Source organism: Polyodon spathula, chromosome 9 (assembly GCF_017654505.1).
Source record: "Polyodon spathula isolate WHYD16114869_AA chromosome 9, ASM1765450v1, whole genome shotgun sequence".
NCBI lineage: Eukaryota > Metazoa > Chordata > Actinopteri > Acipenseriformes > Polyodontidae > Polyodon > Polyodon spathula.
In genome coordinates this window covers 2055736-2073145 of record NC_054542.1, presented here as the reverse complement: position 1 = coordinate 2073145, position 17410 = coordinate 2055736, and the positions used below count along the sequence as shown (strand labels likewise).

The following is a 17410-nucleotide window of genomic DNA, read 5'->3' as shown; positions in this document are numbered from 1 at the left end:
CATAAATGGATGTCTTTTCCTGGTTGAGAAAAAGAGATGGCAATCTGTCTTGAAAGCAGGATTTCAAAATCTCCAGATACTTTGTGATAAGATCACATTGAGGAAAGGTTAAATCCTTATACCCTATACAATATATTTCAACATTAATAAATTGTACCCACAAGCGTCTGAGTCAATGTTAGTGCTGGACAACAGTAACTAGAGCTGCTGCTACTACTGGGCTGTCCCTGCTGTGAGACAGGGCTTTGAATCTGAGGGCAGACAGAAGTCAGCTGATAATCACAGCGAGACGTATCAAGGGATTATTTACACAAGTATAGCACATCTGCCTTTCTGACCATATTGTTTGGGGGAAAAACTGGGCTTCATAAAATATTTACAAACGGAAAAAATGATTTGGTGAAATCTTGTGTATAGGGGAGCAACTGGAATAAATGTGGAACTAAAGTGTGTGGCTGTTCTTGAACTTGTCAAATGGAACAATGCTCACCTTAACACAGAGAGTATGTTGATTGACTTGACTTCTCTACACCAAGGTTTTTAAGCAGACCGAAGTAGTCACAGACTACACTCTCTGCAGCACCTCTTATGAATCGTTAAATCCTGTTGAGTTCTGCAGCTCTTTCAGCCCATTTGTTGTCACTGTTTTGTTTAGATCATTGATCTTGAAGTGTTCAATTATTCAAACGTGTTTTAATTCAATACTCAGCGAAGGCACTGAACTGAGAAGCAGCTCTCCAGTTCTAGTGGCCAGATTGTCTTTCACCAGAGATACTGTATGTAACCCAGAATATTTGTTGTATAAGTAATAAAAGCCACTTTTCACACATGAATGTATTATTTATTACACAGTCTACCGTGCTGATTCCCAAATTAAAGGGATGGTTTACATTTTTGGTAAAATAGTGATAGGCTAAATATCAGCCAGATACAGCAGCAGATGCCTTTTTAATTTACAGAAATGTACTATTCAGAAATGTTAATGCACTTGGAAAGCATATCACTTTTTGGATTTCATCTTGCCTTAATGAAAATAGGCTTCTATACAAAAATAAAGATAGTGGGACAAGTCAGGCAAGAAGGTAGAGATCAGTGTTTTTATATTGCGTTTTAATTGGTTATAACATGCTTCTATAAATTACTTTATTATTTCTGTAAATGTTAGCATGTTTCCCTCATATGACTGATGTGTGTTTCTTCAAAGTGATCATAAGGATGAGCCTATAAATAAGCATCTATCTTGTGCTATATAAATTGCATCCTTTGGAATCTTTCATTTCTCTCCAAAAGGCAGGAAAATAATTCATCTGAAATATATATTTTAAAAAAATTGAATCATGTCAACTTCACAGGTGTTTGTGTCAATCTAAATGTAAGGCATGGTATGTTTCTAGTCACCGCTTCAGTTTATGGATCCATTTATATTAGAAATATGTTCTAAAAGGTTTTGATTAAGACCTAATGTTTTAATGAGTCATTAAAATGCTTAGGGTAAAGCATCATCACGGACATCAGAAAGAAATTAAGTTCTTTCAAGTAATGCAAGGCAAGAGATGCTTACAGCATGTCAAACAAATACCCCCTTTTCACCATTTAGGCATGCTTTTATATATAGTTCTTAAAGAAAAGCATGTATAGCTGTAGAACAAATACAGAGGGGCTAATACTGTACTAGAAATAAAATTCAATGGCCACAGGAACACTATGAAAGACCCTGCAAAACATTACTGCACCATTGCTTCCCAATTACTTCTATTCTAATTTAGGTAAACAATATCTATCTACAACAACATTACACTTGTATAGTATGTTTTACATTCAAAACCACCCAAAGACCTTAAGAAAAACAATAAAAAATCACGTCAAAATAAAAGCTGCCAAAATGTTCAGTAGTTAAGGTCAGGCATTGTTACATGCCAATGCAGATACGTAGGTCTTAAAGTGATATATAAACTAGGAGAGTCTTTGAATCGCAACTAGACGAGGAAGACCATTCCAGAGCTTTAGAGCATAGCAACTGAAGACTGTCTATGTGTCTATCTCAAAGCTTGCAAGCAGACCCTGATTTGACGATCAAAGAGAGCGAAAGAGCTGGTTAGGTGTAGGTGGGGCTTGATCTCTAACGTAAGTTAAAAGCAGAATCTTAATTAATATGTGGATTGGTAGCCAGTGAAGAGAGATTTGCATGATAGGCTGATGCATGCCAATTGTTGTCAGTAGCTGGGCATCCAGAATATGTATGAACTGCAATCTGCGTATGGAATTAGAAATTAAGCTAATAAATAATGCATTACAATAGTAGAGTCTAAAAGTCATGAACGCATGAACCAGTGTCTCAACATCTCACTCAGATAGATAAGACCTAATCTTAGCAAGATTACAAAAATGGTAAACTGTGTTTGTCACAGCTTTAATGTTGGTCTAAAATGTCATCCGTGTGACCAAAGACACTCCAAGATTTCTAACCTCATCTGCATCAAAATAAAATCTAAAAATAAACATACCAGAGAAAAATGCATTATTTAATACAAAGCTATTCAGTCCATGTATTTCCATTTGACAGGCAGCATTTCCTGAAAACAACAGTTCAATATTATAATATTTCTGGTATACAAATTGTCCCAGTCTCACTTATAAATAACACATTTTTTTTTTCTCTTGTGCATTTCCATATTCATATCTAGTTATACAAAAGATAACTTATTTTATTAAATCAGGATCATTAGCACTTGTTAAAAGATAATTTGTGGACTTTGGTTTCAGCTATAGTCTTTGATTATTAAGAGCAGAATACTTTGATTGTATAGAGATAGACTAAAACAGGAAACAGTTGCTTCATTTTCTGTTTTTAATAAACTGAAAACTAAATCAAAGTAGAAAGGTGTTTCGGTTAACACAGATTAGGAACAAATTCGTCAAGTTAAATGTTGTACACTACACTGTTCACAACAGACAGAGTCTTAAACACATAAGTTCACAATATACTGTAAATGTATTAACATTGGTACCAACACAATTAAACAAAAAACTCTCTTGGGCTGAAAGCTATCATTTTAAACGCTGAATGTATCACGTGAAAAATATCAGAATTGTAGGATAATAAAGATTGTAAAACTGAGACATAGTCAATAACAACATCACTGGCAAATAATGGCATTGTAATATCATGTCATCATTTTGCACTTTCAGACTTAGAAAAAAATGACACCTCAGGGACAATAAGAACTATAGTGTCCTGAAGTATGACATTACTGCTGTTTTATTTTTGAATATTATCATAGTCAAATGCATTAGTACACATGCATTGCTTTATGCGCTTATGTTAATTCTAGTTTTTCAGATTACCGTTGAGCTAGAGAACTATTAAAGGTGCATCATTCCCTCCTTTGCTGTTACACGGGTTGAGCACAGCATGAACGGCTTCAGTGAATTTACTATAAAAAGAAAGTAAAAGAGTCATCTTTTCAGCATCATAAAAAGACAACACCCCCCCTGTGTAATCCAAATACACACCGACTCTTTCTAGATTGGAGTTCATGTTCAGTTTTATTGACCTATTATCATGCCATCCTGTGCACTGGCCTCTGCTGCAATCCAGAGACCATGAAATGTTGTTTCTCCCCAGCCAGGTTTTCCCTTTCCTGGGCAGTGAAGAATATGCAACTCCAATCTCCCAGTCTGTCTTGCTTTTTACAACCACTTCCCAGTAGTGCCGTCCAAAGTTGAACCCCTCGCATCCCAACACGTACAAGGTGTCATCAAACCTCTTGGGATTGTACGGGGATTTCACAGGCTCGTCTGTGTAGCGCACAATGGTTCCATTTTCTGATAAAATTAGATTTTCATTTGCAGTTCCAGGGTCCAAAGTGACAGTTGTTGCATCTATTGAGAAAAAGTAAAAAGTTGTGGTCAAGAGGTCCAATACACAGAAAAGTTCCATTTATAAAGCAATATTGTGAGTGAAGTACCTTAACATGAACCACATGTGGTGGTATACATATAAAAATAACCACTTAAAATAACTGATTATGCAAATGTCTGTTTTATTTATGAATTGTATTCTGTAGAAAGGCCAATGCAGCACTCCATGTGCCCCCCCCTCCCCCCAAGCAGAAGTAAGTCTAAGTCTTGGGTGATATTCTGTATGTTTTTAAGGAGGAAACAAAACCTGTAGTTGGGAATGTAACAAGGATGATTGGAGATCCGGATAAAATCTTTTTTAATCTGTATGGGACACTGTCAGTGTCCACAAGGCCTGCTTTCTTATTAAAAGCAGAGCATACAGATGACTAAAGAATGAAAAAGTACACTGAACAGATCCCAAGGACTATTATATATTTCAACGTAAAGGAACCTGATTGCAGCTGCAGCTTTAAAACGGCTACAACCAGAACAATCCTGAAAAAAGTGAGCATTAAAATGATACAGTACTTACATGACAAAAAAGCCTTCCTGACAGAGGCAGTCTGTTTTGTTAAACTGTCTGAAAGCTTAGTAATGGATTTAATTAAGGATGAAAGTTTTTCTTCGTCGACGACTGTTTCATGAACAATTAGCTGTTGCTTCCTCAGTAAGGAGTGCATTCTAAAAATAAAAGCGTGTTAGCATTTTCAAGAGACTAATTATTCTTGAATAAAGATCTCAGATAAAGCAGATGGGTGGTCTTCTGATCTACAATGAACTTTTTTTCATTTTAGAACCTGCAAAAAATCTGTGCAGTTAAGCACCAGACTCGCTGTACCATCAAACAAAAGAATGCTCCCAGAACAATTCCAATACTGAAGAATTGACATTTTAAATGAAAAACTGGACGTGTGCTGTAAATAGGATTATAATTCATAATTCTGGTGTATAGAAGTCACCCTTAGAACATATGCGCAGCACTAATGATTAATAATATTATGAGTACAATGTTTGTTTTTTTGTGATTTAAAATAAGCTAATATATGCTGCGTGCAGGGAGTCTCCACTTCTAAAATAAATAATTTGAACAGACAGAACGTCTCTTGCCCTCCTCCCCCTCCCCACTGAACAGCATAACATCTCTTCATGAGAGACACTCTATATCAGGGGTTCCCAAACTGAGGACACAATCCCAAGTGGGCCGCGTGAGCAACGACATTCTATGTATTGTTTATATGTAATAATGAAAAGCAATAATAAAATACTAATGAAGAAAGAATTTGATTCAAATGAAAAAAAGAACAATTTAGATTGTTTATGTAGTGTTTTAGGTTTTGTCATTTTTCTTAAGTGCTAATAGCAAGGCAGCCAAAAGAGGTGGGCCTCGGGTAAAAAAAAAAAAAAAGTTTAAGAACCCCTGCCCTACACCCAATGTGTTATCTTGCCCTGAAATAAATAAATACATTTGAGCAACCAGCACTTACCTATATTCATTGCAGTTCACACCCTAAAAAAGAAAATTGATGATGCACTATTTATTATTTATCTGACATGCCTAGGACTGAGACATTTGTATCTATAATTCATTAAGAACTCTGCTACTCGCATGGTGTTCTCTCTGCCTCTCTTCTCCCATGCTACCCCATTGGCTCCCGATCACCGCTCGCATCCAGTTCAAGACCTTGACCAGACTGCACCCAACTACATCCAGACCCTCATCTCTCCCTACACCCACCCCACCCGACCTCTCTGCTCCGCCTGCACAAGAAGACTGGCTGTACCTCCTCTACACTCCTCTGTCTCCAGAGCCCGCTCCTCAACCCTCGTCCCTGCAGTGGTGGAACGACCTTTCTATGGATATCAGGACTGCCCAGTCCCTGACCTCCTTCCGGCACCTCCTCAAGACACACCTCTTCAGACAACACCTGGAAAAGTCAACTCTTCCTTTCTGGACAATATGGCACTCTGCCCTTAATGCCATTTAACTTGCACTTATTTGCTCCCTATTTTACTGTATTTAATCCTGCACTTAACCCAATCTGTAGTATTTTGGATTTCACTTGCACTCGTATCAAACCCTGATGTATCTATCAACACAGTTATCTGCTCTTGAACTGCCCTGATATCAAATTGTGCTGAGTTTTGTATTTGCTCTTATTCGTACTGAAGTCATTGCATTTTGTTTCATGCTCTTAATTGTACTGTAATTTTGTAGATGTATTTTGTGTGTACAACTGTAAATTGCCCTTGGTAAAGGCGTCTGCTAAGAAATAAATAAATAAATAAATAAATAAATAAATAAATAATAATATAACAGAGCTAGGCATAAGAATTATTTAAAAGAATTATTTTATTATTCTTTTTATAGATTCCTCACCCCACCCCTAATACATGTGAAGAGCAATTCTAAATAGGATTGTAAAACAGCATCAGAAGCATTATCAGGATATAACATATTTAAATTAAATATATTGTTCAATGTTTTGCTCAGTATTCAATTGTGGCATGGTGAACAATAGCTAAGGAAAATACAGGTCTTGTGGTTTTAGGGAATTCTGAGAAGTTGTGTACTGAATGTCTACAGGAAAGCAACGAGAGGAAAAAAAGGGTTTACCTTGAGGAACCTTAAAGTGTCAGTCTGGTTTAAAAGGTGATGAATCTGTTGGAGAGCTCTTTCCACATCATCTAGCTCCTCCACCTGCTCATTGGTCTGGGATTCGATATGTGAAATGGCAACCTGCCTTTCAGACTCAATGAACTGTAGAGCCTGTAGTTCATCTTCTTCAATGAGAGCTTTTATCTGTTTATAATGATTAACTGCTTTTTCATGGAAGGCTGAATATGCATCCTGTAAAAAACAGTAATCCACATCAAGCTGGCATGACCAGTTTAATAGGTTCCAGAAGTATCTTACAGTCTTATACCTAACTGTGGAACAAAACCATGGCAAACTATACAGCAATTTCATTGCTCTGGCTCATCCCAAAACCAGGAGACTGCTCACTGAAACATCTACATTTAGTACTGCAGTGAGTCACTATGATGATACCATTATTTGGATGGCAGTGCAAGCACTGGATTTGTAACTCAATGTATCTGAAGACAATCTAAAATGCACGGTTGGGGCTTTGATGATACTGTAAGTAAATAAATCAGAAAAATATATATATTTTTCAGCATTTTGTACTTGTAGGATTAAGAGAACCTGTTTACCTTTTATTTTACTGTACAATGATCACCATAAGAACACTTTTCATTTGAATTATGGTACTGTTCATACACAAAACATAATGTACTAAAGACTGTGATAAGGTCTATGTCAGTAATACTGTATAATGGATAAACTGCATAAAGCAAAGAGAGTTGTAAATATAAATTGTGAAGGACAGAGAGAGAATAACACTTTTGCGGAACCCTAGTGATAATTCACAGCAATGACATATCACCTACATGACATCACCATGTTTTCCCCTTCACATTTTAATGAAAACTGCCAGTGCATACAGTTCAGTAACTTTTGGATATATCCATTAACCTCGGAAAGGTGTCGATGGTATCAAACAAGACACATTATTATCATCTGTAATTCTAATCCCTAAAAATAAAAACCTTTGGGACATGGGGGTTAAAAAGGAATAATTAATCAGATACATTCATGTTAGTATACAGGGCCATTCTTAGGGATGGGAATTTTAAATGTTTAAAACATATAAACTCCAAAGAAGTGCTTAAATGTTGAATAATATGCTAGACATAATCGGTCACGTGACAAATTTCACCAAATGCATATTCTGAATGTATTGATTTTAGTAATTTATCATCATATACAGTCAGTCTCATATACACACATATCAGACTGCTGTGGAGCCAGAGTAAGGACAGGTATTATAAAAAGGAAGGGGTTTGGCAATTGCCTCCAAGTAGCTTTTCTAATTGGTGCAACAGAAAGATTGACACTGGGGCGGGTTTTATTCTCAGTCGATCTTGCCCTTCATTGGTGCACTCTGTTTTTCATGTTGTAGTGGGCGTGGTATGGTATCAACTCCACCGTGTAATAAAGTTAATGACAAGAGTTTTTTTTTCTGAAGTTTTTATATATTTTTAATAAAATGGCATCTCTAAACAAAGGAACGAACCGAAGCCACGGGGCCAGCACAGGGTCATCTCAATAGTGCGGTACTATGGGGTGCCAAACAGGCAATATATTAACTTTGGGATATATATACATCAATGTTAGAAATATATGGATTGATATTTTATATATATATATATATATATATATATATATATATATATATATATATATATATATATATATATATATAATTCTATTGATTGCTTAGTATTACATGCAGGGCAACCACTATAAGATTGTTATCTTTATTAAAAATGTGCACAGATGAATGTATCAGTTAATCAACTAATGCCCATAAATTAACTGATCAAAAATTTAAATCGAGTGACATCCCTAATTTGAATATATACTTTGGTGTGTACGTGTTTTTACTTTGTAGTTATGTCTTTGCAATGTTAAAACATTATTTGCTTATTTAGGGTTTCTTTGCTTATAAAATACTAACCAGCGCTAGCCATTCTGTGCCAACTCAACCAAAACTTAATATGCCCCCCACCCACAATTTTGGCATGAAATTATATACAAGCCTGGCATAGAATTCTTTAAAGTTTTAGGGTCATAGATATCTGTATACCCTTTTCTCAACCCAGTTTGAAATTTCCAATTCAAAAGTTTCCTTAACCTTTTAAATCCTCTTAATGATCAGAAGGACTGAACAGGCAACAACCATTTCTCCATGTCAAACCAATCGTCTTTTCTCACCAGCTGAGCTGCTTCTAACCTAAGCAAACTGATATCAAGTCTTTGAGGTCCAGCCTGGCTAGCCTCCACCTGGCCTCGTGGGTGCCTGACAGGGGTTGCTGAAGTGTGATGTGATAAACTATCCCCAGACAATTTTCCTCCCAAACCCACTGGGTTCTTAGCCATAAAACAACCTTGTTCTCCACATGGTAGAGATTTAAGCAGGCGGGTCACTGTGCCGCCAAACCAGCTCAGAATATTTTACACCTTTTAACATGGGCCTGTATGAACTAAACATGGAAAACATTGAGCAGGAGCTCTTGGCTGAGAGGTATGGATTGGCCTTACAGTAAAACAAACAAAAAAGTTGCTTACCTGTGAATGAGAGTGTATTTCTCGAAGCTGTTTTATTGTATCCTTTATTTTAATCTTCTTTGTATTAAGGTCCTGTAATTTCTCAACAAGGGAATCCTGGTAAAGAAGACATTTGACACTGTCAATGGGATGTGAAGTTGGTTTTATAGGCTGTTTTAAGTGAGAGGGAAGCTCCAATTGCCACTGTCCCTGTTCTACCCGCTCTGTAGATAGGAGGCCTTCAACTTTCAGTGTCATGAACAGAGCACCTTACACAAACATTTATAAATAAAATAAAAAGTGAAGACATTTTAGCAACACCACCAGAGGTATCAGTTAACTGATAGACAGTTTTGAGATAAAATTGTAAGAAAACTGACGTATGGATAAGGGGGTGGTGCATCAAATGTTAGGAGAAGAACTTTTTCTGAACCAAAGCATTTTAGTTGGATAAAAGTATGATATTAGCCAGGAAGTAGGAAGTTTATATTGGAATAGTATGCATAGGTGATAGTGCATTTAAAACTTGAAGTGTAAATTCAAGGTTACCAAGGCAACAGCACAAATAAAAGCTTGATGTTTATTTGGTAATAAAAAACAATCCTCCAACTGAATAGCATTGTGGTAATTTCAGGGCTTTACTTGGCTTTATCAGTCACACATGAGCTTATGGTTTGTCTGTAAAGTGATTCAGCTCATAGTAAATTGTACTTGTTTGAAACCACAAATATTCAACAGCCCTGTCCCCAATCCTATTCAAACCTCTGCCCTCTTTATTCAAACCTCCTTACCTCTGCTTCTTTTTTTGCTTCCTCTATGGTACACACTGTGTGCTGCTTGTGCTCGTCCACGTTACAGCAGAGCATGCAGATGCAAGTGCGATGCTCTCTACAGAAGATCGTCAGGATTTCTTTGTGCTCAGGACACTTTCTCAAGGACATTGCCTCTGCAGGCTCCACCAGGACGTGTTCTTTCAGATACATCTTCTCGCTGTGGGGACGGAGGTGGGCCATGCAGAAGAAGGCTTCACACTGAAGGCAGCTCATCACAGCGGGGGCCTCTTCTTCCAGACAATAATCACAGGTAATGCCTTTCTGCTGACACCTTGCATGCTGCTGCACCTTCTCAGACAGCTCTCCATTCTTCACTAGTCTTGGCTTCACCTCAAACTCAGCGTGGCATTCGGGGCAACTGTACTTGTCAGCCGCTGCTTTGTACTTCAGATGATCCTGAATGCATTTGAGGCAGAAACTGTGCGAGCATTTGAGCGAAACTGGATATGTAAATACCTGAAGGCACATAAAACAAGTTAATTCATCTTTAAAGATATTGACAGATTTCATAAAACCAGCCATCACAAGCAAAGGCACTCTTCTTGACAGGTCTCACTTGTAAGAGAATAAACCAGTCTGTATAATATTTCTTTCCTGACTCATTGACAGATGCTGTTTAACCTGCATTAATAATAAATTCAAGTTTTAATCACTTATGAGAAAAATGACCCATGACTGTGGACTTAGGTTTCAAGCAGACTGCCATCACTGTCATTTTGACAATTGTATGTTGTTAGGGAAAACTTTTCCTCAATTGCCAGAATTACTGTATTTACAGCAGTAAAGCAGTTGTGGATTTCTTTTAGGGGTGTTATAGTTCAAACTTTAGCACTAAATAGTTCTCATTTAATTTCCAAGCACTTTTTATAAATTACTGAAAAATGTGTATACATGTACAAGATTAAAGGTGTACAGAATGATGTATATGGAAAAGGCTTTGCAGATATATTTAATACAATATGAAGATTACCTTTAATATGGTTTCTTCATAGTATGATGAACTCCACACACCAGCTAAACTCCCAGTCTCCATAATGCTTGGTCAGGAGATAATAAAACTGATCTCTTTGCCAGAGATCCTCTTTGTGATCTTTTCCAGCACCAAATCCCATATCACTTCCTCCATAAAAGCCGCTGTCATAATCAGTTCATTGTCCAAACTTTGAAAGAAGAACAGTAAAGAAAAGATAAAAAGGAGGGTGGGATATAGATGTGTGGAGTTCATCATACTATGAAGAAACCACATTACAGGTAATCTTCATCTTCCAACCACATACACTGAGTGGACAAAACATTAGGAACACCTTCTTAATATTGAGTTGCACCCCTTTTTGCCCTCAGAACAGCCTCAATTCGTCAGAGCTTGGACTCTACAAGGTGTTGAAAGCATTCCACAGGGATGCTGGCCCATGTTGACTCCAATGCTTCCCACAGTTGTGTCAAGTTGGCTGGTAGTGGATCTCTACTCCGAATAACTCGTTCCATCTCAATTGAATTGAGATCTGGTGACTGGGCAGGCCACTGCAGTAAGCTGAATTCACAGTCATGTTCATGGAACCATTCCTGGACAATCCTAACCTTTTGGCATGGGGCATTACCCTGCTGAAAAAATCCATTAGCAGATGGATACACTGCTGCCATGAAGGGATGCACCTGATTGGCAATGATGTTCAGATATCCTGTGGCATTCAAACATTGCTCCACTTTTATCAAGGGGCCCAATGTGTGCCATGAAAACACACCCCACACCATCACACCACCACCACCAGCCTGCAACGTTGAAACGTGGCATGATGGATGCATGTACTCATGTGATTTTCTCCATACCCTAGTCCTCCCATCAGTGTGAAACAACAGGAACCGGGATTCATCAGACCTGGCAACGTTTTTCCAATCCTCCAGTGTTTTCGTTCCTTAGCCCACTGCAACCGCAGTTTCTTATATTTTGCTGAAAGAAGTGGAACCTTGTTAGGTCGTCGGCTGCCATACCTCATTCGTGTCAAGGTATATTAACCTTACTCAGGAGTTTTGATGGATCCTGAAAATCATTTCATTCTAAGGTTACAACCAAACTTGATGCAGAATGAGATCCAGTTTAAACTTTTTTGTTTTGTTTTTATGTTGTGATCTCCTTACTTAGATCACCTGCATTAGATATGCAGTAGACATTTCTCTAATCTGTACTCAGGGTCTGACTGTGGTAACCTGATTTGTTGGTTACCAGGTTAAGGCTCCCATAAGGGACAATGTTTCCCTGGGGATCTTAGGTGGTAGCCCCACCAAACACTCTACGGGAGGGACCTACAATGTGACCCTCCCTGCCAGGTAGCCAGATGGAGATTGCAGCAATGAGAACATTGATGGAGGGTAGGTAGAACCCCTGTGCAACAGGTGGCTGAGGTATGATAATACCTGTAAATCGTGCACTGATTTTGGATCGCAGCCCAGTATAAAATTCCTTCCACTCAACTGTGCGGACCTCAAACCTGAAGGTTTCCCTCCTTCAATCTTCCTGCATCTAGCCTCAAATTGCAAAGGATTGCGGAAACATTGATGTTGTTTTGGACCGCAGATCGCTGCTCCACTGTAGGTGGAGAGATCCTCTTACGCTATTTCCCCCACTCTTACAAATACGAAACCTTTAGGATCAGTGAGGAGCGACTAACAAGACTGGCTCCCTCTTATTTATTATCCAGTTAATGTTGGCTTATTGTCAGGGTTGACAATAAGCCAACAAAAATGTCCCAGTCTCACACTTATAAATAAAAAACATTTTTTTTATCTCTTGTGCATTTACAGTCCATGACTTTATCTAATTATAGAAAAAATAACAATTTTACTAAAACAGGATCATTTGCTCTTGTTAAAATATAATTTGTAGATTTAGGTTCCAGCTATAGTCTTTGATTATTAAAAGCAGAATATCTTTATTGTATAGTATATAGACTAAAACAGGAAATGGTTGCTTCATTTTTTGTTTTTAATAAACTCAAAACTAAATCAAGTAGAAAGGTATTTCGGTTAGTAGCAAATTCGTCAAGTTAAATGCTGTACACTACTGTTCACAACAAACAGAGTCTTAAAACATAGGTTCATAATATAAATGTATTAATACTGGTACCAGTACAATTAAACAAAACATCTTGGTCTACAAGATAGAAGTTTAAACTCTGAATGTGTCATGTGAAAAGATCAAAATTTAAGGATAATAAAGATTATAAAACCTTGAAATAGGATGATGTCAATAACAACATCGCTGACATAACAGGCATTGTAATGTATTGTAGCAATCCATGCATCTATGTAATTGTGTTTTGTGTACTGTACTGTAATTCCCATTTTATTGTGTTCCTTTCCCCCTCTATTGTTTGTCTTTGCCCATTGGTCCTGGTGTGCAGCTGAGAACCAATGGGATGTGTGTAAGCCAGCCAAGGTAGAAGGGGAAACCTCGGCCTGGGTCTTCAAGCCCAAACCAAACACCAGCGCATCAGTCATCGTGGGGAGAACCAGTATCGGGGCACATCTCCATCGGAACTGCAAGGTGGAGGGTGTGCACTGCATTGCACTGATAGACACTGGAGCCACCGTCACCCTGCTCAGACCCGACATCCTTCAGCAGGCTGGCCAGTCCAACTGGGCTAAAGTGGCAACCACAGCAGTGCAACTACGGACGATGACAGGACAACTATCCCCAATGCGAGGGAGAGGGATACTGCAGCTGCGCCTGGGGGAGACTGTCTTCAACCAGGAGGTCTGGGACATTCAGGACCAGTGCTTCCTGGATCTGGACTTCCTTCAGCAGGTGAGAGGGCGGCTAGATCTGACAAAAGAGACGGGGACCTTTGGAGAGGGCCCACCACTCCTGCTAGATGAATCAGCCACCCCACACAGCGTGGGAACTGTGGTACCTGCCAGACCTTTGAAACGCTCCTGAAAATGCCAGTCTTTTTAAGGGCTCTTGCCAACAGCGCGCACCAAGAGAAAAGCATAAAGAGTGGTGACAGCCGCCATTCACCACCCACCAGATCCCAGGAAGCGTCAGCTCTTTTAAGGGCTCCTGCAAACGACACACACCCAGGGCAATGAGCCGCCTCAGTGAGGCTATGGAGGGGGTGTACCAATGCAACCAAGAGGGATACAATGCTCAAGAGCGTAACCAACTATGTGCACTCTTACATGAGTTTGAGCACCTCTTTGCAGTCCAGCCCAAAGATGGGGGATGGACCGGCCTGGTCCAACATCAATTGACACCGGCACTTCCGGCTGAGTTTAGAGCCACCGCACTGACTACCCCTGTTCAGATACGAGGTGGCTGGGAAGACCCTACAGGAAATGTGGGAGGCGGGAGTGATCAAGCTGTCCAACAGCCCCTGGGGTGCATCTGTCGTCTTAGTTGGAAAGAAAGATGGGGGTCTGCACTTCTGCATTGACTATCGCCAGCTGAACGAGGTAACCAGAAAGGATTCATACCCACTTCCCCGCACTGATGAGTCGCTGGATCTTATCGTCGGATCCTCATGGTTTAGCTTTCTAAACCTAAGAAGTGGCTACTGGCAAGTGGAGCCTGCCCCTGACGTTAAGGCAAAGACTGCTTTACAGGACAGGGCCTCTGGCAGTTTACTGTCATGCCATTCAGGTTGTTCCACGTTTGAGCGGCTGATGGAGAGGGTATTGAACAGCATCCCCTGATGGGAGTGTGTTGTATACCTGAATGACCTGCTAATGCAAGCCCCAACCTTCTCTGAGGCTCTGTCCCACCTGCTGCGGGTGCTACAGAGGATCCAAAGTGCTGAACTGCGACTACATCCCAACAAGTGCAACCTATTCAGGATACAGACTACCTTCCTTGGTCATTGGGTCAGCAAAGAAGGAATCGCCACAGACCCTGAGAAAATCTCCACTGTGCAGCAGTGGCCCACCCCAGCCAACACACGGCAGATCCGAAGTTTCCTGGGACTCGCTTCCTACTACAAGGGTTCGTAAAAGGATTCGCAATCATTGCTAGCCCCCTGCACCACCTCTGGACAAAGACTGACACTTCAAGTGGGCCATTGAACACAGATGCCTTTGCCCAGCGCCCCTGTAATTGCCACCCCCTCTGTGACAGCCCCCTTCATCCTGGACACTGATGCGCTTCAAGGAACCCAAAAGACAAATAGCCTGCTGGCTGGAGATGCTCCAGTCATGAGCTAGACATCCGATACCGAGCAGGGGTGAAGAACGGCAATGCTGACGCCCTGCCAGGAGACTGTGCAGTGAGGTGAGGTGCCGCTACTGTGAAAGGCAAGAGGCAAGGGAGCGATAGACACTGAGAGGCCTGACTGGAATGAGGAAGCTGTGCTCTCCCAGACCGCGAAGGACTGTGGTCCCAGTGGGCTCCTCTGGAAATGACAGTGGGGAAGCTCGCCTACAACTGGTGGTGCCCACTTCACTCCCACACACTGTGCTCCAAGCTAACCACGGCTCGCCCGGAGTGGGGCACTTCGGCATCAATAACATGCTGGCACGCCTCTGCAACCGATACTACTGGGATGCTGCTGCCGCAACGTGGAAACTTAATGCTGGCAGTGCCACAATTGCACTGCCAAGAACAGTCCTGGCAAGCAGTCACACACCCCTCTGCAACAGTAACAGGTCTGTGAACCAATGGAGAGGGTGGCCATTGATGTGTTGGAACCCTTTCCCACCTCAGACAGCGGGATCCAGTTTGTTTTGGCAGCAATGGATTACTTCACCGAGTGGCCAGAAGCCTACACACTGCCAAACTAGAAGGCACAGACGGTAGCGGTCGCACTCAGCGGCGGGTTCTTCTGGTTTGGGGTCCCACAAGAGCTCCATTCCGACCAGGGCTGCAACTTTGAAAGCAAGCTTAAGGAGTCACTTGCCAGCTGCGCCCTGACAGGATACCACCGCCACTGTAGGTCTGTGGAAAACCTGTACAGGAGGTTGCCCCAACTACAGAGCTGTACTCTTGGGCAATGCGCCCTGCAGACAAAAAGAGCCTAAGGTGTGGGCAATGTAGCGATCCATGCATCTATGTAATTGCGTCTTGTGTACTGCACTGTTATTCCCATTATATTGTGTTCCTTTCACCCTCTGTATTCCCTGCAGTTGCTGGTCGACTGTCTCTGTCTATGTGTAAATGTAGCCTGCAAGTGTAGTGCTTTCTGTGCCCCTGTTATTGGCTGTTTGTCTGTGCCCATTGGTTCTGGTGTGCGGCTGAGGACCAATGGGATGTGTGTAAGCTCTGGTACCCGATTACAAGGGACAGGGATTACAGGGACAATATTACAACATTGCTGCTGTTTTATTTTGTATCACAGTGAAATGCATTAGTACACATGCATTACATTATACATCTATCATGTTAATTCTAATTTTTCAGAATACTGTTGCACTTGAGAACTATTAAAGATGCACAATTCCCTCCCTTGCTGTTAACTGGGTTTAGCACAGCATGAACTGCTTACATGGATGTATTTTAAAGACAGTAATAAAGTCATAAGTCCAAATACACAACAGCTCTTTCTAAATTGGAGTTTATGTTCAATTTTAAATCCTGCTATTATGCCATCCAGTGCAGTGGCCTCCGTTGCAATCCAGAGACCATGAAATGTTATTTCTCCCCAGCCAGGTTTTCCCTTTCCTGGGCAGTGAAGAATATGCAACTCTAATCTCCCAGTCTGTCTTGGTTTTTACAACCACTTCCCAGCAGTGCCGTCCAAAGTTGAACTACAGCTTGTTTCTTTACAACCCCAGATCCCTTGATACTACAGTATACATATAAAAATAACCGATTATGTCACTGGCTATTTGTTGAAAGGCCAATCCGTAACTATAGCAGAGCTTAAATGTATTTATCTTTCATACAGTTGCAAGAAGCAGCAGGAGTGGATGTAACTCTTGAGTGATCTTGTGCATGTTTAAGGAGGAAGCAGTAAACTGAATGTAGGGAACAAGACGGATGACAGGAGACCCAGTAAAACTGCTTTTTTAATCCGTATGGGACACTCAGTGTCCACAAAGCCTGCTTTCTTTTTAAGCAGGGAACACAGAGGACTAAAGAATAAAATAATACAGTAAACAGATCGCAAGGACTATTATACATTTTAGTGTAAAATGGAACCTGATTGCAGCTGCAGCTTTAAAACAGCTACAACCAGAACATTCCTGAAAAAAGAGAACATTAAAGTGATATAGTTCTTGCAGTCTGGATGGATTTAATTAAGGATGAAAGTTTTCCTTCAAAAAAAAAAAATCACCCAAATATAATTATTTATGAATAGATGTTGATGAGATCTACAAGAATCGAGCAAAACATTTTGGTATCCGCGGATTTTGGATTTTTGAAGTTGCATTTGAGCATTGCTTATGGCATTTTTGTGAAGCTAAAGTACCACATAGTCCTAACTGAACTGATGTTATTATTCAATATTGCATTGTCTGGGGTTAGAGCTAGAGTAAAAAAGTGACAGGGTTTGATTCCAGTGGCACTAACTTGGAG

The 17410-nt window shown here is 40.2% G+C and overlaps 1 protein-coding gene across 1 annotated transcript; it reads right to left on the bottom strand.

Moving 5' to 3' along the window:
* Positions 1–867: 867 nt before the first annotated feature.
* On the bottom strand, positions 868–10445 carry LOC121320769 (E3 ubiquitin-protein ligase TRIM62-like). The gene is made up of 6 exons (XM_041259386.1): positions 9865–10445; positions 9095–9190; positions 6518–6751; positions 5388–5410; positions 4436–4584; positions 868–3882 (listed from the first exon to the last, which is right to left on the bottom strand). Exons 1-6 carry the CDS (start codon positions 10426–10428, stop codon positions 3353–3355), a joined length of 1596 nt encoding a protein of 531 aa, XP_041115320.1. The 5' UTR covers positions 10429–10445; the 3' UTR covers positions 868–3352.
* Between the last annotated feature and the right edge of the window lie 6965 nt (positions 10446–17410).

Coding starts and splice junctions, on each gene's coding strand:
- LOC121320769 (XM_041259386.1), bottom strand. CDS start 10,428: ATGGCTGGTTTTATGAAATCTGTCAATATCTTTAAAGATGAATTAACT. Junction 4,585..5,387: donor GTGAACTGCAATGAATATAG/GTAAGTGCTGGT, acceptor TTTTATTTTTAG/AATGCACTCCTTACTGAGGA. Junction 3,883..4,435: donor CAGGAAGGCTTTTTTGTCAT/GTAAGTACTGTA, acceptor TTTTCTCAATAG/ATGCAACAACTGTCACTTTG.